Source organism: Amphiura filiformis, chromosome 16, assembly GCF_039555335.1.
Source record: "Amphiura filiformis chromosome 16, Afil_fr2py, whole genome shotgun sequence".
Classification (NCBI taxonomy): domain Eukaryota; kingdom Metazoa; phylum Echinodermata; class Ophiuroidea; order Amphilepidida; family Amphiuridae; genus Amphiura; species Amphiura filiformis.
In genome coordinates, this window is record NC_092643.1 from 40,943,732 (window position 1) to 40,969,766 (window position 26,035).

Sequence of the window (26,035 nt, forward strand, 5' to 3'; positions counted from 1 at the left end):
ATTAGGCATAGGCTATTGGCAAATATTTTGCTGGACAATACTTCCTGATGCGGATGGTCGAATAAATACCATCTCTGCGCATTGTGACATTCGTCCCCATTGCTCTAAATGGATTGATTCCAAAAAGTTTATGGTACCCGACGTTCTACGGCTTTTTATAAAAATATCGCGGGAAAAGACCAAAATTGAAAAGAAATGGGGTTTTAAATTGAACTTTAGAATTTGAAAAGTATAAATCACGTTAGGTCTAAGGCTGTGCTAACACTTTTCTTTGATGACTTTGACCACAATTTTTTATTTTTTCAAATATCTTAAAAATTCAAGAATCTAAGCTAATTGAACAGACAGTAGTAACAGTACGACAGCAACTTAGCTCACTTCTGGTAATTTTTACCGGCGTGACCTCTGCTGTTACGTAACGTAATGTTGAAAATCAGGTGGCAAATACGGTTTTTCAGAAAACATCAAAAATGGAATACACGAGTCGTTTCCCCCTTCATTTCCATATTGAGCCCATAGATAAGATATGAAACATGAGTATAAGGCAAACAGTAACGTGTAAAAAAACGCTCTTTTAGAAAAAATAAACAAGTTTTTCTCACCCATTAACACATTCTGTATCATTTTCAAGCAAATCTGAGCATGACACCGTAGCCGTTAGCTTTAATAAACCGAAACAAATATTTCAATCGGCTCACAACAACTTTTGAAGATAATTATGCTATTTTTAAGAAATGTACCCGTTTTTCACCCTGTCCACGGTGGAGGTTTGGCTGCTTCAAAGATTGAAAACGAGTACATTTACGTTACCATGCATGAATATCAAAAAAGATGTATTCCACAAGTTAATGAAAAATGCAGCTGGAAATTGATTAATTATGGGTTTATTACTAAGAAAATCAAAAGTGCAAATGAGTAACATGTAAGAATGACTTAGGCAATTAGCGTAGCAGGCTGACGATATCCTTTGTCACTTCTCACAGACTTCTCACAGAAGGGAGCTTACCACTATCCTTTTTTGTTTTACCACAAACAAACGTTTTTTATTGTGAAAAAGTTTTTACAAAACATTGTAACACAATGTTATTTAAATGTAAACAAAATAATTTTGCAAACAAATATTTTACAATAACATATTTACATTTAATTGTTCTTGACATAGGCCTAAACGTTTTTGTTTTAAATTTAAACGGTTTACAAATGGTTGAAAAATGTGTTTTAAACAAGTTTTAATTGATATATTGTGTTTGTTTATTGTTTGTTTACCCAGGTTGGTCCGTGAGAGACACATGCTACTCCATGAGAAATCCATGGACCGTTCCAAGCTCATACTAAAAAAAGCACAAGCCTGGATAGCCAGTGTAGGCTAATAAAATGCATGTTGGCCTAGATGGTTAAATACCACCAATTATGTATTACACTGGTTTCAATGGGAAAATGGCTAATTTCGGGTTATATAATAAGAGAAAATGTACCATTTTGAAGCATCAAACCCTAAGAAGTACTATTTTGGCTATATAACATGATCAATTTCAGAGATTTTAATGCAGTCTTTTCAGATGCCATGAAAACAAATAGTTACTCGTCGTATTTCAATGTACCGCCCAGGCCTATTAGTGGTATTTAACCAGATAGCTTTGATAAACAAAGCAAGAAATGGAAGAAAATAGCAAGAAAAAGGAAAAAGGAGAGAAGGCCACTCCCAAACACAATTGTACAATATTACTCTTAGCCCTTACTTCGTGAGAAAGGAAATGGGAATTCCAATCTCAAGCCCCGATGCAAAGATATTAGCCCCGATGCAAAGGCATTAGGGTTAGTGTTTGATGAGATAACAATATGCCTATTAATACACAAACACTTATCATAATGCTTACAGCTCATTTTAAAAATCGTGTTCGATAGTATAAGATGCCGTCACTGATTTCAGAGTAAATACTAGCACCAGAAATATATTGACGCCATTGTAAAGCCCAAAGAAGAATTGATCAACAATCTTAGCCGCTTCTCTCCACTCTTGCAAAGGAGCCTCTTCCTCCTCCTGTTTCTTTTCTTCTTCTTCCTTAGTTAAAAGAAATTGTCTGATTTTGTTGACATCCGATTCCAACATACCGCGTCCATCTGTGACTTTTGAGGAATCCATTTCATTATCTGGTGAAGACGGATTGGGCTCTCCTGCAATGTCTACGCTTGTGATTTTTGAGGAACCCATTACATAAGCCGGTGAAGATGAACTCTGCTTTCCTACAATATCTGTGGTTGTGGCCTCTGAGGAATCTATTTCATTATCTGGTGAAGATGAGCTACGCTCTCCTGCTATGTCTGTGGTGGTGACTTTTGAGGAATCTATTTCGTTCTCTGGTGAAGATGAACTCTGCTCTTCTGCAATAACTGTGGTTGTGCTGTCGTTCTTCTTGGTTTGACCGCAACCGCCAACAACGCGTGCCATGTAGACGAAGATGAAAACTCGTAATCGTGGCCCCATCCGAGAGCAGTCTTTAGGGTCTTGATGATGAATGTGCAGAATCCAAGTAGAAATCAAAACACACATGCCCACCCAACATATCATGATCGTAAAGTACTCAGCTGCACAGAAAAACAAAACAAAGAAAATTGATGATCAATATTAATTAGGTGATCATACTCTCTAAATGTAAAAGAGTGAAAAACCACTCTGAATTTCAGAGTGAGTTAGCTCTAAAAGAGTGGGTTTTAGCTCTAAAAGAGTGAAAACAGTACACATAATTTCACTCGCGATTTCGAGTGAGCCTCACTCGCTCAAAAGTGGCGCAAAATCTCACTCTTTCTTGGAGTGAACTGTCAGCCAATCAGAAGCGCCGAAAATCGGCCGATGTTTGTTGAACTTGTGTAACAAGATGGCGAACAGTGTACGTGAATGAATGGCGAAAAGAAAGCGGATTTGATGAAGAAATAGACAGCATACTCAATAGTGATTACATTTATGTATAGGTCATAACTCGTAGCAGCAAGTATACACTTGGTCTGGAGACAACGGCGGCAGTAAGCTTAAGTCATATGTCATGTATGTGAGCAGTTTGTTACCGGCCCAGTTACCGGTTTACATGTACGCATATGTAAGCTTATGTAGGTTACGCCGCATCACGCTTCTCCAGACTGTGGTCTGTAAACATGGTCTTTGCCAAGTGTTATGTCCTACACCTAAGTGTACTCACCATTGAACAGTTTGACTATTAGCTTCACTAAATCCATAGTTTTGCATCATTCATCCCACACTGAAGTTCGACACATCGTGTATGTGCTTAAGCTTTAGACCAGTTCAACATTCCTAGATCGGGCCCTACCTAACCTGGGGCCTATAGCCTCACAACAATTTAAAGCACATAGTAGCTGTTATGAACTGCTGTGATATTCTTGTATATAAAATAGGCCAAAATGAATAAATAAATAAATAAATGCTCTTTTCTGATTCACTCTTTTCCGGAGTGAATTTTTTCACTCTTTCTTGAGAGTGAGCTTCACTCTAAAAGAGTTGTCACTCAGATGGCTCTTCGAAATAGTGATATTTCACTCTTTTTGAGTGATATTTCACTCTTTCACATTTAGAGAGTATAGGAGCTTATAAATAGACCTTTCTTATAATTGGTACCTTCCTGTCGTTGATGGGGCCTGGGGTGAACATCGATATCGCGTATTATCAAACAACGAAAGCGAGGTCAAGAGGGTACCACGTGATTATTTTGTTATTTTATAACCACGTGATACCCCGTTGTTTTATAGTACGTCATCATCAGCCGGAAGGTCCCAATTGTAAGAATTTTTTACTGCGTAATTGTTTCTGTTTCGATCTTTAGCTGCTTTTAGCTGGATTTAATTGGTGACATTTAGGCTATAGATTAAGGTCTGAGTCACTGTTCCGCTCTCAACATTAGAATTGGGTTAATGAACCATGAAAAAATTCCGTCCTTTTAGAGCAGACGTTATAAGCCATCTGTACAAAGAGCAATTATACTCCACAGTACATGTAAATCGCAGTTAGTTCGAAATCCCTGTGCCGGGAATTTCCACTAGACCTACCTCATTCGCCGAATGAAATAGATGTACACATCTACCAAAAAGTTATTACCCCACCTTAATTAATGACCATTATTCCAAAACGGTTGATTGTATGCCAAATTTAAGATGCGCATTCGAAGCGGAAGTTATTTCTGTGCCGGCGTTATGACACCTCATTTGTTGCAATGGTCCCAATGTCGAAGCGTACATTAAAATGAACGTAACCCTATATGTGAAAATTGCAGTAAAACCCTATTGAAATATTGTTAGTATCCGTTGAAGGAAATCTGTTTAGCTCTTATTGGATTATCCGTTTTGTTTCATGCTCTTGGAGGGGATAAAAACATGTGATAATCAATAACAGCTATCATTATTCACATCAGTGGTCATTATTCACGTAATGTCGAATTATAACATGAACATTTCAATATTTTTTCTGACCTACAGTTGTCCTTCCAGTGGTAAAGTTTGTTTGTTTGTTTGTTTTATTTCTTCTTTTGCCTGGGTTACTCATTCAGTGGATGTTTTAAGGTATCCTCTGTTCTTCCATGAGCCCCAAGTTAGATTCAAAATTTCCTGAATGGGCGGTGTTATCAACATATGAAGAGCTTATTTCCAAACCGTGATATTGCTATGGGTTGTGATATTATAATTTCAGTAGGATGCACCATTACAAAGCAAACAGTGGGTGGACGCACAGTAACAATACTGTGTGAGGCCTTTGATTCCCAAATGAGAACAATAGTCTGCATATTGTTAATCAACATTGTTATGGTAAATGATGGCTTGTTGATGGTCCACTTCATTGTTGCTATGTCAAACTTGTCAAAGTATAAATTGTGATTGTATCACACAAGTAAATGAGAAACTTGTGGCTGTAAGCTCTTCATAATTATGTAACTCTTGGTCTTCCCCTCTTATATGTAACTCTTGGTCTTCCACTTTTTGTGACCTTCTTGGTACACAAAAACATTGAACTTGCTTTAATGTGGAATTAAGTAAACAATGAGCACTGATGTGAATAAAGATTTTTTATTGATTATCACATATTTCGATCCCTTCCAAGAGCATGAAACAAAGAGGATAATCCAATCATTTATTTCCATGGCAATTTCCATACAAGGCAATAGGAATAGGAATTTGCTGCAACTTGCAAGGGTTACTCTTATTTGAATGTACGCTACACAGCGTCATCATCCCTATATCTTCGTGTCAAAAATTGCGTGATAGTACAGCGAATCCTCTCGTTTTTCAACAGCTACGCATGGCGATTTTGTTCGAGATAGGCCGAGCGACTCAGGCTAAGCATAGTACGACTATCATATGAGATACCATCAAGTTCTATTCTACACATTATTACGATTTCCGCATGCTCTAGTATCCCATATGGTGTTGCTATTACAAGGAAATTCGATTTGTTTTGAGGTAAAACCAAGATTTTGTTTTACATACACTAACTTGAAATTAAATACACTAATTAGCGGCCATCACTGTTTGCTCTGGATAAATTTTTACTGCATTTTTGGCGTAACGATTTTTAAATCGAAAGTTAAAATTGTGATATATTTAATTTTGAGAATTACAATTATATAAAAGAACACATTTATGATCCAGTTGCGTGTATAATTCGATCACACGGGTATATCACAATGCATATGTAAACTTTCTTTATCTGTGTCAACAATAGAATATTGATCACCAACGGAGTATGAAGCTTTATGAAAAAAATATTTATAATATAGCGTGTTGACACTGTGCGCTACGACGTCGATATATAAATGAGGTGTCATAATGCACATAAATAAATTATGTTTCGAATGCATATGACAGTTGGCATACGATCAACCGTTTTTTTTGGGGGGGTGGTGGGGTGGTGGGGGTATTACCTTATAATGACGAAGCTATACTTACTCAGTAAAGGGAAGAAATCCGCACTTGGTGGTACAATACTCATCACATACTCATTAAAAACTACCAGGGATAGTAATGTCGTAACAGCCAAGCTCATTTTTTCACCAGATTCTGGTTGGAGGTAGAATACTAGCCCTGATAAAGACGAAATGATGAAATAAGGTACCAACAAGGTGAACAAATAGAAAGTAAATTTTCGCTTTAGTTTTATTGCGAAAAATGCCTCTGGCCATGTCAGGACTACGGGAGGAGCTGATGCCTTCGAAGGAATGAGATAGGATATCTCTTTACGGTAAGCAATAGCGGACAACAGATCCCATTCGCTGTTTGCGTGGTACTCAGATTGTACATCGAACCCAGCTACTCCCGACAGGATGTCCAGGTTTACTAAAGTACCATCATAACTCCAGGAACCGAAGCGAAGAATGCACTCTTGTCGGTCGAAAGGGAAAGAGATTAACCTCATCTGACAGGCCGACCGCAGAGTGACCTTTACGGTCCACCGTACTGATCCATCGGAACTAACAGTAAGTTTTGCGCCTTCCGCTTTTATATCATTGGAATCACCAACGCTTCAAAAATAAACAACACACAAACAAACAATTATTAGTCACTAAATAAAAAAAAAGGCAAGGATTCACCTGTGTACATGGGCCATTTCAATGATTTTATTTAATCATACGGGATGTAATGAACCTTTGACATGACTCCATGATGACAGGATTTTATTAGTCGTTTTATATAACATCTATACCGTAGTCCAGGAGCTAAATCTCATACGGGCCTTAGTTAAGGATTGAGTTCAACACCCATGTCAACCAATGTTTAATACCATGAAGTGTTAGGATAGACACTCAAAATCACTGATAGGGGGGGGGGGGGGTAGTGGACTCAAGTTGTTGAAAGATATATCAAATTACTCGTCTGATGACACGGATTAAAAAATGCATAGTTTGTACTATCTACGACCTATCGTTATTGAGTTATTCTACAAAAACCTCGTCTTTGTATTTGATCCCCTCATCCAAATTTTCAATTCTTTTTCAACTCTTTTTAGAGGCAATCAATTCCCCTTTAACAAAAATTTCATTTTGAACCAAAAGACGATATTGCATTGTTTTATGTTTTTAAACAGTAACCATAGTAACGTGTTTAATAACCCTTAGTAACGTAAGTTCCCAATGGAAAACACATTATTGAAATTGATGTAAAATAAAAGTTCACAAGATATGATCTCCATATTTTCCAGAATGAAACTTAGAAGGACTGCCTTTGATTTATGAATAAAAAGGAGTAGTTTAATTAGAGATACTTTATTTTTGCCGATTTTTCAATTACAAGTACTGCCGATTTATCGGTTTTGACCCTCTTATTCCTTTTGTAGAATTTTTTTGGGCCTGAATAGAACATTTTTGGTTCGTTACATAATCGATTAGGGTTCCATGCCGGGTTTCCATAGCTTTCCATATAGAAAATTTCATATCAAAACCGCGCTATTTATCCAGTAAACTAGGGGGTCAAATTGTACCCAAACTTGCGGACAAGAAATGTCATGAATTTTGGCACCCTTTTGCGCTAAAATACAGCTTATTAAGCCAACGTGAACACGGGGTCACCGGTTATAATATTTTCCTAGCATATTGAGCTAACACCTCAGCTACTTGGTTAATAAGATATTTATGGGAAGACATGATAAAATGTTCGTCATTTTTTGTTTTTTTTTTTTTTTTGCAGAATGATTTGTTTATGCATCACCTCTTCCACAGGTCAGTCTCTTCCACAACTTAGACATACCACCACACACTTGAGTATCCTTGGCAAAAGTACCTCTCTCATCCATTATTGACAGTCGAAAGTTCATCGTAGTTTATGAAGCCTGTTACTCATTGGAACTTCGCACTGTACATGATGCTGAAGAGGTACTTTTATGCGAGCGCGTTTGGGGAAAATATTTCATGCTTCGGGTTTTATCGGAATTACTCAGTATGAAAAGGTCGATAGAGACAGATTTTAGAACCCTTTTGCCGAGAGGCGCACATGCGTACTAGAGCCTGAGCTGAACGACCTTAATTTGTATATTAAAATTTATCGTATAATTATTACAAACTATTTATCCAGGCGGCATTAGTTGACCTACATACAAATACTAGAAAATACTAGATAAAGTGTGTAAAATATATTATACCCATTATACAAAGTGATGTCTGGTATCCAGATAAACTCCCTGGAATCACCAGTTGTTTTTTTTCCTCCGAACTCAGTTTCATTCCACGTGAGAAATGCGTCTTTCCACACCTATAATCAATCAATAAAAAGAAATCGAGTAAAAACAAAACACAACAAACATGTTTACTGAAGCGAACCGAAGCAAATAATAATCTAATATCTTCTTGTTCTTTTATCTTCTTCTTCTTCCGTCGGTCGTGTTTTGATTTTATCCCTTAAAGGTCCGTAACCCGATCGACAGCATTATCCCCCTGATTTTTTTCATTGTTGATGAGGTTTTGGTATCACATAATAGATACTATTTTTCTCATTACTATCCTGAAATTTGACGCTCCAAGTCGATGTATTTCCGGAGAAATCATGAAACACAGCGGTTTTTACAGGCTACCAGTTTGTAAATAATAAAAATTACTTCGGATTTCTGGGCAGGGAATTAATTGCGAATCATCAGTCTCCTCAACAGCTACTTTGGTTTCGCGTCATACACATTCTGTGAAAAAAGCGAACCACACTAACTGCTGAGGAGACGGTGCGCCGTATTTAGTTATAAAACTTCCACGATGGCGATAGTCGGCTGAATAGCTCAATTGGTTAGCGCATTGTGCGTTACCCAAGAGGTACCCGGTTCAAAACCTGGTATCGAAAGATTTTTTTTTCTCTCCATTTTTAACCCAAACTTTTTTATATTCATTTTAAATGTACATATTGCAAGGGGAAATATATTTTGTTTCCTTTTTTTCTGAAACGGTACGAAAAAACCCAAATATTTTCCGTTCAATACGGGCCGGGCATTGTACAGCATGTCAGCATTCATCATACGAACGGGAATTGTTGTTGTTGCTTGCCTGCCCAGAATGCAATTCACGTATACCAAAGTATTGGATTGCAAATTTGGCTATTTATTCACATTTACGCTGAAAATGCTCTCGTTTTTTCACAAAGCAGCATAACAGGGGCGATATTTGATATTATTATGTAATTTTAAAGACAATCCATAGCCAAAACCAATAGGGTTACCCCCCTTTAATGAAAAGGAATTATAGACGAATCCATTTTCAAGCATTCCTACACCTCAATGGCAGCCATAGCTGGGTCCCCCCTAAGGTCTATTCCACCTAAAATGTGAAATAATGTGGCCTTGTCGGGGATATTAAACTGCATTTACATCACCCGTGTTACACGTAGACAAAAGAATGATGAAAGTTTACAACATAATACAATTCAACTTCGATTTTTAAGCGGATTTAATCCACCCAATTGGGCAGTAACAACACCAGTTTGGTGCAGACGGGACCCAGTAATGGCCGACTGAAATCTGACCATCACTTTGCTCGTTGGATTCGTCTATAGTCTGCAAAGAAAGGCGGCCAAATTGATTTGCGAACACTTACCTGTCTTACCCAAACATTAAGCTCAATTTGATGATTTATTTCTTCCTATGAGGAAAATAAAAGGCAAAAAGAAAACATTACAATTATAAATGTAATAGTAAAGACAATCTTGTATCAATATTATCAACTATACAGTTAGGCTGATGCGATGTTAGAAAAAAAGACACCAACAGAGTCAAATCAATTCTGTACAGTATTTCTGGTTCAACTCAATAACACATTTTTCAGTGGAAAAATAGGTAATTTTAAGCACGATTTTCTCATACATGGAAAGTGAAAAGACATTATTATCAATTAAGAGGTTGAATCATTTGATGACCTAAGACTTTTTGTTTTAAACCACTGAAGTGTAAAGACCACAATCTTACAGTGCGCCATCATTTTAGGCCCTAGATAGGAGCACACCGGCTGGGTGGGAAAAGCGATGTGTATCCGATGAATTTGGTGAAAATTTTTATCAAAACTATATGTCATTTCTGCATGTTTACTCTGAAATTCGCATATTTTCAGCTATACAGCTTGGTGTGGTTTTAAGCACCTTTTAAGATGCCGTGCAAGAAAGCACTGTCCATCTCTAATTGGATACAAAATGGCTTGACCTAGCACTAATTGTAACAGAAACAATTGTGGTGTTATTATAACGCAGGGTAACAATAAAAGCATACCATAATCTTTTCGAAGTATAACAGCTTCAAAATGCAATTAACACTAGAATGGTTAAAATGACAAATACATGTAAAGTTTCAAAGGCCAGGTTATTGTCCGACCACTATTTTGATTCGCTGTAGCGATTTTCGGTGTTTCGCTGCGAGTGTGAGCTTCGGTTCTCGGCTGCGATTTTCTGATGGTGACTTCGCAGAAAAGATATAGTCTGTATACCTTCCTTGAGTCAGTAATTTAGATATTGTTTGGTATCTTATCTCTAAATGCAATGATGAGAAGTGCATAAAAGTATACATTTATTAAGGGCATTTCGTGATCCATAGCCTCATCCCCCCACTTTTCTTAAAAAAAGTTGAGATTTTTATATCACTGGAAACCTCTGGCTACATAATGTTTAGGTACAAAATATTTCTTGCAGATTAATTCGTTTTGCAAAGATATCGTGAAATTTGAACTTCGTTCTGGTGCACCAGAACGAAATTACAACGCATTGTCTATGGAGCAGTGTAATACACATAATCATGCATAACTCGCAAACGCAAAATCGGAATCAACTGAAATTTTGGGAATAGGCTTTTTCGTGGATATGTACTGAAAAATGTCATAAAAAGAGGATGCTAGGATCACGAAATACTCCTTTAAGAAAATAATGCAAGGAATCCAATTAGCACAACAGATTCCTGCAAAAATTATTAGTTTTTGGAAAAATCTCAAAATTTGATTTTACTTTTTTGACTCGAGTAAGGTATACAGACTATAAGTAATGCATTTCCAGCGACACATTTTATTAACCTTCTTTTGACAATCATGGCTCCAAATTCCGGGGGGCACTGGTCATTGACAAGGGGGTATCATGCGTGGCCACGAAGTTTCAAATAGCACCCTAAACAAGTATTTACAAGGTCTGAAAATGCACCCCTAAACAAGTATGACAAGTGCAATTTCATACCCTAAATAAGTATTTACATTATTTTTGCCCCCATTAGAACTTAAGCAAGTAAATCAGTCATATTTTGACTCTAAAACCCTTCATGATAACTGGGAAAACACAAATTCAAAAGTTCATAACTTTTAACCTTTATTACATACTTGTCTCAAAGGACCCTAAACACTGATTTATTGTACAAGGTATACCCTTTTTCTCAAATTTCCTTGTTTTAGATACCCTATTCACGATACATAAGTACAGTGCCTGATCATGAAAAAAGACCCTTTTTACTTGAATCTTTGGCCACGCATGATACCCCCTGGTCAATGACCAGTGGCCCCCCCGGGTCCAAATTTGACCTTAAGATGTGGAGTTACCCAACACATTCAAAGGTTGGGTAATTCTAGTACAACGTATTCAGGAATTTAAAAATGGAAAATGGAGATCATAGTATTGTCTCAAATGTCATGTAAGGATAAAATAGCATTTAATGTATCTTATTTATTCATGTTATTTAAACCAAGTCGTCCAACCGTTGCTTATCTTTTTGCTTCCACGTAATAAATATATTGTCCTTTCCCTAGTGTCCTGGTAAATTCATGATGCGTTATAAAGAAATTATGATAATATTAAATAAATCACATGAATAAATTGGTCTCTCCTTCATGCATGATGAATAAAGCATGTAAAATTAAGCTCATTTCTATAAGATTTCATTGACGGATTAGACATGTTAAGCTGATTTCTAACTAGACCAATCGTAATTGCTAATTTGAAGGTAGCTTTAGACATTTTCACCTGTTAAAATGTTGAACTGACTCAATCACTAACAATAGGCTTAATCGGCATTGAAAGTTGCAATGCATTGTGGGACAGTTCTTGCAGTTTTGGGACACTTGGCCTGGCCCTCTGACCTATCGGGAAAATTGTTTTTTTATTGTGCATACAAAATATTATTTAAATGTTTTACTAGAATAAAAAACATGATCATTTCTGAAATCAATTATTTGAAATATTAAAAACATTATGTTATGTTCCTCTACAGTGATGACGGCTCTACAGCCTGTCTCAAAAAAAATTGTGCAACTAAAAAGCGCCCTCTTTGGCAATTAGAAAATACAGTTGTGACATAATGCTTACAACAACGTCAAGGGCGTAGTCATAGCTCTCAAATGCCGTTTAGTCTGTTCAATTTGCTTGTTTTAATCTCGAGATATGCTTACTTAACAACAAAAGGGCAAAATCACAATTGTGCCACTTTTACTATACTAGGGAAGACGGCTGTACATGTAAATCAATGATTGATAGCATCAAGTTTATCAAGAGTTCCATCGTGAAATCAAAAGAATGCACCAATTACACAACAATACAAAATTGTTTTTACTGTTTTATCATGATAAAGGTATAATGATTCTCTTTTTCCACTGATAAATAAATATTTCACATTCTGCTGAAAATTAAATACATGTGCATGTCAATGATTTTATCATGGTAAATACTGTTCTCTTTGTCATTCAATATATGTTAAAAGACAAGCAAATATTGCACACTTATAGGTTAATGAACTTTGACAAGTTCATGAAATTTGACAAATTAATGAAATTAGACAAAATAATGCACGCGCGACGATGTTCATGCGTCTAATGCACGAGCCCCGAAGGAGGAGTGCATTAGACGCATCAACATCAGCTATCATTGACTTCCATGTACAGCCCTATTCCCTAGTAAAAGTGGCACAATTGTGATTTTACCCTTTGGCTGTTAACTAAACATATCTGGAGATTAAAAAGAGCAAATTGAACAGAACAAACGGTATTTGAGAGCTAAGACTGTGCCCATGACGTTGATGTAAGCATCCTGTCACAACGGTATTTTCTAATTGCCACAGAGGGCGCTTTTCACTTGCACAATTTTTTTGGAGACAGGCTGTATTTACGCTTGTCAAGCCCGAGCCACGTTGGGATGACTTGCATGAAGGAGGTAGGTTTAAGTGACCGCTCGCTTATAGATTGAATTCCCAGTCTGCCTAATTATGAAGCTCCCCTGGCCAAGTGGTTAAGGCGCGGGTCTCGTAAACTAGAGGTTCTGGTTTCAATTCCCAGGCGGGATCACTTTTCTTATTTCCTCCTTTAATCATTGTTCGACGGCGAAACTGATAAAATTGCATCATAATTTGAAATATTGTTATTGGTAACATTATTACAATAAGAAATGAATGAATAATAATTACAGCAATTTCCCCGATATGTCAGAGGTCAAAGTGTCTCAAAACGGCTCTTAAAAACCGGAAGTTACAATGCCGATCGGGCTTATTGTGGGGAATTGGAGTCGAAAGAATGGACTCAATTAATGTTATAGGATCCCTCACAACACAGCTGTTCAAGTATGATGGGAGCCATCCATTTAAGGAATTTGCACAGTATTTTTTGAACTGAGAGTACACCAGACATATCGAATTACATCCGTTTTGCCATTCTAACATTTAACATAATTGATATCAAATAATTTGATTTTTTGAAATTCGCAATATAATACAAATTTTATGACAAACGTATTTAACAGTCTTCGAAGTAAAATTTATTAATCTATTATGTACTTAAAGTGCATGTAGCTGGGATGAAAAGCCGACGATCAATTGAAAATTTTGACCTTTCATATTGAAGATTTACATTTTTTCCCCAAAATAATTTTTTTTTATGTTTTGTTTTTCAATAAGAAAGGTCAATTGAGAAAGGTTTAATTGATCGTCGGCTATTGATCTAGCTACAGAACATTTTAAGTTTATAAAGTTCTTCGCGGACTGTTAAATATCAAAAATATCAATTTTTAATCATTTGCCATAAAATGTGTATTTATATCGCGAATTTCAAGAACTTAAAATTATTTGATATCAGAAGTACATTCTTCGTATTCAGAATGCAATGTAATCGATATGCCTCATGTGCTCTCACTCGCACAAAAATACTGTCCAAAGGTTGCTACCAGAGCCCTTAAGGATATTTTCATTTTTTAATAATCGGTGTTATATACTCAATATTCAGTCTGCTTCATTTAATGTATTGACCATCGAATGCTTTAAGGGACCGTTCACAAACACTTGTTAGGGGGGCTTGATGCAAAATGGGGAAAATTGAATTTATATGTTTTTCTATGGGGTTGACTCATAATTTTCAGGTCCAAAAAAAGGGGGGGGGGCTGAAATGTTTGAGATCTGAAAAGGGGGGGGGCAACAAAATTTTCACGATGAATTTTTTTTTATCAGGCCCCCCTAACAAATGTTTGTGAACGGTCCCTAAAGACTTTTTGGCATGTATGGCGGCGAGTTGTATCGCAACCAATTCGCTTTAATACTCACCACTGCAGTGATATCAGTAAGAACAAGTTGCATAGAGACGTTGACTGGCACTGAGCTATCATTGATCGGGCGAATCACTTTGTAGTAATCATTGGTGTGGTCGAACAATGTGTCAAGTAATTCTCTATAATAATTCGCCGAATAGACACCTGTATAATGAGAAAATCAGTTGAAGAACAGCTGGTAATGGATGTGCTTTAACTTTTTAGCCTGGCTTCCAAGCCAAGCTTATTACTATATACTTCTTAACATGTATCGTCCTAAGTAACAATGATTTTGCAGGATAATGCTTAGCATTCAAGTGGTAGATTTGCAGACTAAAAGTAGCATCACTCCCCCATGACACAATTCTGTCCATACTCTGTCCGAAATGACAGGTCTACATTAACTGCTGAAAACTTACCAATAATGTTTTGTTGTGCCAAAATCAAGCAAATATAGCAAGCAACACGACAGATGGTGTAAATATCCATCTTTGAGTTACAAGCAACGAAGCCGCTCCTCCTGCTTGTCCTAGCCGACTGTAGGACAAAATGACGTTTTCGAAATTTAATCCAGTTGCAATATAATAGGACATTTTAATGTTTTTTTCCGGCTACTCATAAGTTTCTATAATATCTAGCTATATCGGAATCCTTGAAGCTGAAGGATTTGCCGGTTCGGTGAACATTATGAACAGGTATTAAACTATTAAACTACGTCGTATTTTAACATAATGTTATTTAAGTGTTGACAAAATATTTGGCAAAATATGTTTGCAAAAATAGTTTACAATAACATTTTTGAAAACATTTTAAAAACATTGTTGTAGTGTGTTTTCATACAAAACGTTTTAAAACGTTTTCATGACCTTTATATAACCCGACATTTTAATGTTATTAAAACGTTTTTATCGAAACCAAAGCCAAAATATAACTTATTAAAAACGTTTTTAAAATGTTTTTGTGTTTGCTGGGAGGCTAGAAAGCCTGGACAAACCCAATAGTGAAATCACTAAATTAAAGGGATGCCCATTACATCAAAAACAAAAACAAAATAAATAAAAAACATAATTAGGACAAGGACAGGTGGAATGGAGAAATTAAAGGAGACCAAACGAAATGGCTACACGAGGTGGAGACAAACAGCAGATTTAAAGGCTGGCAGGGAGGTGCTTTGGACAACATCTTCAGGCAGGTAGTTCCACAAGGTGGGAACATATGGGTAAAAAGACCTTTGGCAGAGTGTGAGCCCTCGGAAAGAGAGAGTCTATTGAGATTGCGGAGAGTGGTCTTGGGGTGGGGCTTGAATGGGTTGGGAGAAGAGCAGAGGTGGTTGAGGAATGTCACGACGCTTAGACAGGCTTGGGAGATTTACAGAGAAGGTCTGCGTGAGAGAGATTCCAGGATTGGAGAATGACTCTGCAAGCAAATCTTCACAGATGGGAATTGGTGGTAAAGGTCAGGGCTCCAGCCTGTTGGTTAATGTGACATTTAATGGATGGAAGGTGATGCTGCCATATTCCAGAATTGGTTGGACAAGGGCTAAGTAGAGCAAACGCCGGATAGTTGGTGAGGCACAATTGAATGCTCTGTGAATGTAGCCTATGGTTTTTCTGGCTTTCTTAGAGATGAAATTGACATGCTCATTCCAAGATAAGTTGTCAGAAATATGAATACCAAGGAATTTGACAGAGGAAACTCTGTCAATCACCTGGTTATTCATATAAAGACTCATGTTGGGAAAGGGGTCTTTCTTGGTTGAAATAACCATGAGCCTGGTCTTTGAAGCATTGGCCGTGAGATTGTTTTTGGAGAACCAGTGGTGGATGGTGTCAATGTCAGCTTGAAAGCTGGTGATGGCACTGTCATTGCTGATAGGTTTGAAGAGGGTGGTGTCGTCGGCGTATAGTACCAGAGAACTGTTGAGAGAAAATGAAGACATACAAAGATCATTAATGTAAATAAGAAAGAGTAGAGGCCTCAGGACAGAGCCCTGGGAACACCAGACAGAACAGGAGTAGGGTCAGAAGAAACACCATGGACAGAAACAGACTGGGTTCTGCCGGAAAGGTACGACCTAAGCCAGCATAGAAGAGGGCCAGTGATACCAGCAGAACAAAGTTTGAGCAACAATGGATTGTGGGGGACTTTGTCAAAAGCCTTACTTAGGTCGAATAATGCAACAGCCACACTCTCCCGATTTTCAAGATGCACATACCAATCATTAAGGGCCGTAAGGAGAGCATCTGCTGTTGAGGATTTGGGAAGAAACCCAAATTGCTGGTTGGTCAGGACTTTGTTGAGATTAAGATGAGTGAGAATATGTTTATGAATAACTCTCTCAAGAGTCTTGCAGACAATAGGTTGCAAAGAGATGGGACGGTAATTGGTAACAGAGTGACGATCACCAGACTTGAAAATGGGTATGACCCGGGAAAGTTTCCATGCACTGGGTGTAACACCTGTGGAGATGGAGAGATTAAAAATCTTGCACAAGATGGGTGACACGGAAACAGCGGTGTTCTTAAGCATCACTGCAGTTATGCCGTCAACACCAGCAGCTGAGTTATTGTTCAGCTTGCTAATGAGCTTCACAATTTCGCCAGGGCTGCACCTGAAATGAGATAAAGAATTATCAATGTTATAATGAGGAGCAGCAAAGTCTGAGGCAGTATCCGTATTAAAGCACTCAGAAAAGAAAAGGCTGAAAGTATTGGCAATCTCAAGAGGAGTAGAGGTGCAGGTTCCCTTGTAATTGATGGTATCGGGAATGGAGGATTAGCCAGACCGAGACTTGACATAGCCCCAAGAAGGATTTAGTGGGAGAGGGCATTCCTAGCAGCTTTATATTTGGTATAAATGTCGGCTTTAGATGTTTTCTTCCACTTATTAAACAAGTCATGTTTTTTTTAATTAGATACCTGAGGTCAGAATTTAGCCATGGAGGATCCTTAGACTTACAACGGACGAACTTTTGAGGAATACATTCAGACATGGTTTCCATGAAAAATTTGAGAAAATTATCCCAAGCAGTGTCAACATTGACACTGTCATCAAATCTATACGTAGCTAACTTGCTGTTGACAGCATCCCAGTTGGCTTTGCTATATAACCAACTGGATCTGCCCACAGCAGGTTTAGGATCTGATAAGGTGAAGTTGACATAACACCTAATTACACTATGGTGGCAGGCATCAAAGGGGGGGGGGGAGGTTGTTAACATCACAAATTAAGCTGGAATCGTTGGTGTAAATATGGTCAATCAGAGATTGGCCGGTGGCCCAAAAATAGGTGGGTTCAGAGACATGCTGAAAAAACTCATGGCTGGATTTGAAATCCATTAATTCATTTACAAAATTACTCAACAAAGTTGCATGAAAGCAATATCTAGTTGAGGTGATTAAAGGCGCCAGTTGAAATCAACATGGCTATACAAAAACCTAAATTACATATTATGATGCGTTATAAAGGAATTATGATAATTCCATGCAGAAATCAAGTAAATCACATGAATAAATTGGTCTATCTTTCATGCATGATGTAAAATGAAGCTCATTTCTATGAGATTTCATTGACGGATTAGACATGTTAATTCCCTAAGCTGATCTCTAGCTAGACCAATCAACTCAATTTGCCAATTTTAAGTAAGCTTTACATATTTTCACCTATCATAATATAGAAATAACACAATCATTGATAATAAGCTTAATCATTACGTTTGGGTTTTGGGAAGGACCTTCTGTTAAATCATGCATGACTCAATTACAAATCTCTAAATCCCTTTCGTCTTATCTATTGATATTTTGAATAGTGTTTATCTTTCCCTAATAGATTATGATACTAGCTTGGACAGTTCGCACTAGGCCCTACATCTCATAGGACAATAAAGCGCCCTGATCGATTCTTCCTGCATATCAATATGCTTCATTTACATTACATTACAGAGATCGGACACTAATCCCAACCATAACAAACCATGTAAACAATGATCACCTATATTACAGGATTAGATTAGTAAACTATGATCTATTTGCAAGTATTATTTTGATTGAGCAGGAAAGATGTGATACTATTTTTTTTTATAGTAGTCTAGTTGCCGGCGTCAGGTATACATAGAATGGTTTTTTTTAATGATGATGACATGGACGTACTGATCATTATGCATGATGCAAACCCATAGGTGTTGTGCGTTTGGCAATTTGGGAGGGGTGGGGTTCAAAATGACCCCATAGGATTATAAAATCAAAATTTCGAATTGCTCAAATACCTCTTTCAAATATATCAAATTATTTACATAAATAAACAAAAACAAACAAACAAATAAATAAATAAATAAATAAATTAATTAATTAATTAATTAATAAATAAAAAAAAAAAAAATGAACAAATTTTAGCGTAGCATTAAAATCATAAATATAACCATTGCGACCCCAAATTAGTTAAAAACAACTCTTAAATCCAAGTCACCAGAGAAAAAGTTAAATTTTGTTGGCCAGTGATTTGACAGTTTTTGCACTTTTGGGACACTTTGCCCTCTGACCTATCGGGAAAAGATATATTATTTAAAATGTTTTACTAGAATAAAAATTGTTTAAAAAATTTATTTATATTTATTATATAAATATTGTTAATGATAACATTATAACAATATTAAAAGAATGAATAATAATACAAGCAATTTCCCCGATATGTCAAAGGTCAAAGTGCCCCCAAACTGCTCTCAAGAACCTTTAGTTACAATGCCGATTTATCTTATTGAGCAAATTGAGCCGGAAAAGGGGACCCAATTAATGTTACAGGACCCCTCACAACACAGCTGTTCAAGTACATGCCATCCATTTCAAGGGGATGGTCCGAGTTGATTATATAAAGTTTTCTTCTTGATTGAATGACCTTTACCACCAATTCCCATCTGTGAAGTTTCACGCCGGTGTTTCAATTCATTTTGATATGAGAGCTAAAAATGTAATTTTCTAGCCCCAAAGGAACACTGTGTATTAATTAATTGGTCGACCAAAAAGGTGCAACTTTTCATTCATAACATCCAAACTAAAATATCTTTGAGCCCTGAAATTTCACTGAGTGAATGAGAAAAATGGTATCTTTATTCTGATACCAACAATTATACCACTTCCGGTATAATTTTGGGTTCTGGGCATGAGGCTATTAGCGATCGGGCTATACCCCTTTAAGGATATTATATTTTTCAATTCGGTGTCGTATACTCAATAAATATTCAATTTGTTTGAATCAATTAAAAGAGTAATTGGTCAGACTCTTTGGTATAGACCTTTTTCTCAGACGTCACCAATCAATCGATATAGGGTCCAGCATTCGAGATATCAGCACCCAAACGCAAATACCGCACTGGCGCGCGCGATCAACTTTGCGCGACGCTAGGCGTCCTGCGAGAGATTGCCAGCTCGCAGTACGCGTTTAGTTCGTCACGGTGTAAAAATAAACAAAATTGTGAAACAAAATAAAGATTGAATAGCATCGCAGTTTTTCCGTATCTTTTCTATTTTGTTGCATCAAAACAAGCTGAAACAAAGTGTAATAAATAGTGAGGCCTCGTCGACGATCATGGGTCCGGGGGACCGATAGAAGATCCCCTTGGTCGAAATCCAGCAAAAGAAATCACAAGACACAATAATTCATGATAATTACTGAGAGCCAGTTTCAGAATGTATTGACCAGAATATCAGATCCAGATAGAGAGAGAGAGAGTGTTATTTTAGATGTTTCTAAATATACACATAATAATTAATATAATAAATATCAAGATACCTTTTTATGAGATCATGAGAGATCTGGGAAGGAAGTGATGTGTAATAATGGAATGAGCAATTTGCATAAATAATAAATAAAGTTGACAAACAAATAAAAGTTTACTTAAGAAAATGGTGGCAGAAAGTTAGGGCCTAAAGTAAAAACACTGCCAGGCGTCAGCCACATGGCAGCATGGTCAAACATGTGGTTTGATAGACTTGCTCCAAGTCCTCAGGCTTTCTATAGACTGATGCATTTTTCTATCAATTGTTCATTTTATCCATTGGTATATAAACCTATTTAAAACCATGGCCACGCAACATGCACAGAACATCATCTGCTAAAACTGGAGGGAATGTCCTTGTGTGAGAATAGTGTGAGAATACCCTGTCTGGATAAAACTTGACAAGGCCTTGACAAGGAACTTGAAGGCCTTGACAAGGAACAGTGTGAGAATACCCTGTCTCTTGTATACAGTGTGCTTGATGTTATTGTAAGCAGCCAGTAGGGATTTCAGGTTAGATCAGGAAGGCAGACCCCGGGGGGGGCACTTCGATATGAAATGGATATAGGTGTAGGGCAGGCACTTTCGCACTAAGGGGCATTCGGTGAGAGCAAAATGTAAAAAATATGGGGTCATTGGGTGAGAGCATGATTTTTGGCATTCGGTGAGAGCAAAATGTGAAAAATATGGGGTCATTGGGTGAGAACATGACCTTTTTTTTTAAATGGAATCTTTAGGTGAGAGTCGAAAAAGCGCCACAGAAACCTCGAAAGTTGAGTATTTAGTTCTAAATGGCTTCAAATTTCCTTGTTTTTTCAAAATAAGTAACAAAATCCATGATAAATGAAAGTTGCTGTTCATTGTACTTGCAAGGGTCTTTGGGTGACAGATCAAATGAAAAAATAGGGGGTCTTTGGGTGACAGAGCATGGACAGAGCATGTGTTCGTAAAAAAATATGGGGTCTTTGGGTGACAGCGATGCTGAAAAAGGGGGTATTAACAGCCCTCATACGCGTCACCTCCAAAGTTGGAGTGCCCCCCCCCGGGGGCAGACCATGGTCAACCACATGAACCCTCAGGCCCCTCTGTGGCCACAACCAGCATGCTCAGTGCATGCATGGATAGAATGACATCCAAGAATGATTTGGAAATACTTCAGAAAAAACATTGATCTATAAGCAATATAGGCCTTTTATAGTCAATTGGGTATTTAAAGGTTTCATGTTCAATTTCGAGCAAAAGTAAAGTAATTTTTAAATAAAAATTCCTTTAAAAAAGGAATGTGGCGCCCAATGTGAGCTGGACGGGATATGGTGAATTCCATGGTGATTAGATTTGGTATTATAATGATTTTTTTAGGGAAGAGTAGAAGATGATCAAATACGAGAGAAATGCTTCATGGAATGAAGCTTTCGTGTCAATTGCGATTATGTGGGGTGGGAGTTCTGTTTTGGGGGCCGTTGTAGTGAGGATATTGCTTTGGATATTGAATATTGTTGAATTTCGTTATCAGGGCCTAGGGTATATGATGGATAACTAGAAGACACAAATAAGTAAGCTTCCCTAGTCATCTATACACTCATTCTTGTCACACGACAAAGTCATGTAAACGTAATTTCGTTTTTCACCCGACCTCCGTCCAGAAACAATCCTGAAATGTTGAAAACTTGGGGTCGGCGCACTCATGCCAGTTTATAAGGTATAGGCTACTCTGTGTCTTTTGTAGCCAACCATGTGGCTAAGAGAGGCTAGGAAATACTTAAACTAATACAAAACAATCATACCCTCCTTTCATATCAAACAATACCAAGAAATTGACAGGCCTGTTAAATCAAGGGTAAGATCGATCGTTATTCTTCATGAAACAGGCACAGCCCATTTTATGTTATTAATTCTGCTAAAAATTAATTAATAAATAACAAAATTACGTCATAATTATGACTTTAAGTCGGCCATAGAACTCTATTTTAAACAGACAAAATAGCCATTGGGGTTTCTTTCACTTTACCTTGCTAGGAACCCATCCCAGCAGTTAGGCATATTACAATAAATATTATTTTTTCTATTTTATACTTCTGACCTTCAACACAGTCATGTCTTCCAAATTTATTCCTTTCTCTGCTGACCAGGGTTGATTTTCGTTAATTAATGTTTTGTTTTTTATCAGAGATAGTCACCACAAAGATACTGAGCTGTATTCAAGCACATAAACCATTAGTGATTTCATGTTTGGTCAGTGGTTGTGTAATTAATTAATTGGTGTTTGTTTAAGGATTAGGTGCACTGTGTGCAATCACTATATTATCAATAACCTCAATTAAACAATCATAGTGCAAAATTTGACCTTAATTTGCAAAGTATGAGTTTTGTACTCACATTTTCAAAGGTCATTCAATGAATGCACAAATGTATTGGGGTTAAAGAACTGTGCCCTGATAGATGAGCATGTTGTAGATTCTTCACACTGTAAACAACTAGTTCATGTGCAAACATGTTCAAAACATACATAATTAGAATGGTCAAATGTCACCGTCTATCGGGTTCTAAGAGGCGGTAAACTGGTTTAAACCATACAAAGGTCACGGGTTATTTGGTGTTTTTATAAGTCCATTAATTTTGTATTTTAAACAAAGAATATACACACATCATTTTATCCGTGCATATCAGAAAACAATAATAAAATAAAATCCTAGCATATTGTGGTTTTATTTCTGAGCTGGGCATAATTTTAGCAAAACAATTAAGGAGTAAATCTAGCAAGACTGAAATTAGAAGATTTCACAAAGTACATGCCTATATGTGGCCCCTCCGTAGAGGGCGCCACAAAAAGGAAGAAAGAAGAGGAAAAAGGCAGAAGCCTTGAATCAAGGCTAGTGGTTTGATGACCAAGGCCACAAGATCAAATTAGGGGATTAGGTTACCTAACTGATAGAGGGCAGGAATCAATACCAGAGGATAGTATCAGCCAGGGTCAAACATTAATTTGGTGAAATAACAGTTTTACTACAAAAGGTAACCAGTATAATACAGTTCCCGTTTAAACAATTATTTTGTGGAAGCTGAAGTGAAAGATGACAAAACCGAGGAGAAAATACGCAGCATAGTGCACTTGCACTTATGTCCACGGCAAATTCACCGTGACCTTTCCAGCCATAAAACCGCTCAGTGAAGATTAAACCGAAATATGCAGTACAAATGCAGTCACGAGAAAAAGGTGTATATATGGCGACGAGTTGTATACGTTTTAATACTCACAACTGCAGTAATATCAGTAAGAACAAGTTGCATAGAGACGTTGACTGGCACTGAGCTATCATTGACCGGGCGAATCACTTTGTAGTAATCATTGCTGGGGTCAAGTAATTCTCTATAAATAATTCGCCGAATAGACACCTGTGAGTGAGAAATTCAGTTGAAGAACAGCTCGTCATGGATGTGATTTTACTTTTTTGGCGCTCTATATACAGAAATGATTGATTTATGAAGTAGGTAGCTGTGACCAGCAAACTGATAAAAGAAGACTAAAAGATGCTTTACGGCCTCCGCGACCAAATGTCTCTTTTGAGATTTTTGAAAGGCCCAATATCATAAAGCTTCTAGGTTTTATGTTTAATGATATATTAATTTTAAGTTAAAAATGTCGAGTTTGAAAGAGACGACGCGACACAATTGGTGAAGGTAGTAGGAAATAAGTGTTGGAAACTTAAAAAATGTGTTGACTTTTAAAGAGGCAATTATTAGTAATTTGTTAATCTATATAGTTGGTTGTACATCGTTATAGGCAGGTCCATCCCAGGAAAAAACAACTGCTATTCCACCCAAAACCATACTTGACATGTATGTTACTCTGGATAAAAGAAGTAAAATAAGCACATGGACCACCTCATTTTTTCTCTTAAATCCAAGATGGCGGCCAAAATTCCAAAAAATCCATTAAAATCCCTAAAAACTCATGTTTACAGTCTTAGAATGTTATGGAACTATTTCATTTTACCTTCAACTTATATATAGATAGTGTATGCGCACAACAACAAATATGTAATTCACTAAATGGACTCACCGTTGACCCAATATGACTCAACTGAATATGACTAGATGTTAAAAATATGATGAAATGACATAGTGAGTCCATGTGTCGTAATAGTCATAGTATACAAGTACTAAAACTTCAAAGGTGCTTGTATGTTCATTGAACCATGGTGATGAAAATAAATTCAGGCCACAACAAAAGTGTACTTGAATCCAAGATGGCGCCCAAATTCGCGAACGGGTCATTCCACGCTAATTTAAAACAGAATGGGTGTACACCCGACCTCTTGGATGTGGTTAATAACCAGCTTTTTAATTCTTTCATCCAAAGTAAAATACATGTCAAGTATGGTTTTGGTAGGAAAAAGCAGTAGGTTTTTCCTGGGATGGACCTGCCTATTATGATAACGGTTCCAGTGACACCTCATTTATTCCCATGGGCGTTTGGATGCATTGAAATAGGTATTAAAAATCAATATTACTGTAATCTAGCTTTCGGGCCCCTCCAGAGAACACTGGCCTAAATCATACCTAGGAAAATATGTATCTACCACAAAACGTAAAAAGGGCCAAAGTTTAAAACATCTTTCACCCTTTTTAAAACCTGGTCCCATTTAGTTAAGTCATAAGAACGTGAAGAACGGGTCATAAATGTTATTATTAATGCAACAATTTACACAAGTTATAGTTTTAAGACTGTTCGAAAGCGGTGCAATATGCAGAAGGCTATTTATTATCAAAAACATATGAAGGTTTGTGTTTTGTTATACTGCGTGTTTATAAAGAGTAGTAGAGTATTATATTTGTAAGAGATAAAGCGTTGAAAAATTGTAAAAATTTCGAATTTGAAAAAGCAAATTTTAACTGTTATAGTTGGGTTGCATTAACTGAGTTAAGTTCCCTGAAAGTTGGTAAAATCAGAAAACTTAATACAGTATGGCACTTAAATAAATAAGTTATGCCATACATCACTAAAAAAGCCGTTAAAGCCGACATTAAAAAAAACCTTGTTTGCGCTGTAAAATGGAAATATGAAATTGACAAAGCTAACGGTAACTTTAATAATTGAGCCTTTACTAAAAATAGGCCTATAACTATCGTTAAAATATTAATTGAAACGTATAGCTAGTTTCAAAATAATATGATAAGGAGGTTATTGAGCCCATTCGTGTTTATTCAAACGAAGTACCTAAGTTAGAGTCTTTTGTCTTGAAATGTGACTAATAACCCACTTGACCAAACAAAAGGGAAACATTTGGATGCAGTCGCTTACAAGCTCTTACACAATGCCCTTCTTTAGATCGTCCATTGATACGCATGTACCGAGTTTGAGCGGCAAGACTCTGGTGGTGCAGTAACCAATCAGACGTTCGCGTTGAAGTAAATTTGAGCAAGAAATCCAATCGATATTTCTGCAGTTGCCGTTGCAGTTGAAGTACATTTTCATACACGTAAAAAGGCCAATTCAGAAAGAAAAATTTGTTTATTGTGTAGGACCTACTAAACACAATTACATTTTTCTGGACTATTTTTTTCCACTGACGTATTTTAAATTATAGATACATGTACTTCATTTTTCTATACTCCTACAGATTACATGGTACAGTAATAAGACTTGGACATTAACATTGGATAAGCTCCCAGCTAATACACTACGTTTTCACGACGTTCGCTGACGTTGGACTTAGGTTGTCATTTACGTTGTAAACACGTAAATCTGTGAACTCGTATTCGTGTAGTGAT

At 36.9% G+C, this 26,035-nt stretch overlaps 2 protein-coding genes across 2 annotated transcripts; both read right to left on the bottom strand.

The window, feature by feature from the left end:
• Nucleotides 1-661: 661 nt before the first annotated feature.
• LOC140136605 (neuronal acetylcholine receptor subunit non-alpha-3-like) lies at nucleotides 662-15,030 on the bottom strand. Its single transcript, XM_072158290.1, has 6 exons — nucleotides 14,913-15,030; nucleotides 14,510-14,658; nucleotides 9,564-9,608; nucleotides 8,132-8,241; nucleotides 5,947-6,518; nucleotides 662-2,586 (listed from the first exon to the last, which is right to left on the bottom strand). Exons 1-6 carry the CDS (start codon nucleotides 14,980-14,982, stop codon nucleotides 1,886-1,888), a joined length of 1,647 nt encoding a protein of 548 aa, XP_072014391.1. The 5' UTR covers nucleotides 14,983-15,030; the 3' UTR covers nucleotides 662-1,885.
• Nucleotides 15,031-15,949: 919 nt separating this feature from the next.
• Nucleotides 15,950-25,611, bottom strand: LOC140172644 (uncharacterized). Its single transcript, XM_072195777.1, has 4 exons — nucleotides 25,566-25,611; nucleotides 17,412-17,634; nucleotides 16,709-17,104; nucleotides 15,950-16,409 (listed from the first exon to the last, which is right to left on the bottom strand). The coding sequence occupies exons 1-4, from the start codon at nucleotides 25,609-25,611 to the stop codon at nucleotides 15,950-15,952; spliced, it is 1,125 nt and encodes a 374-aa protein (XP_072051878.1).
• Nucleotides 25,612-26,035: the final 424 nt, after the last annotated feature.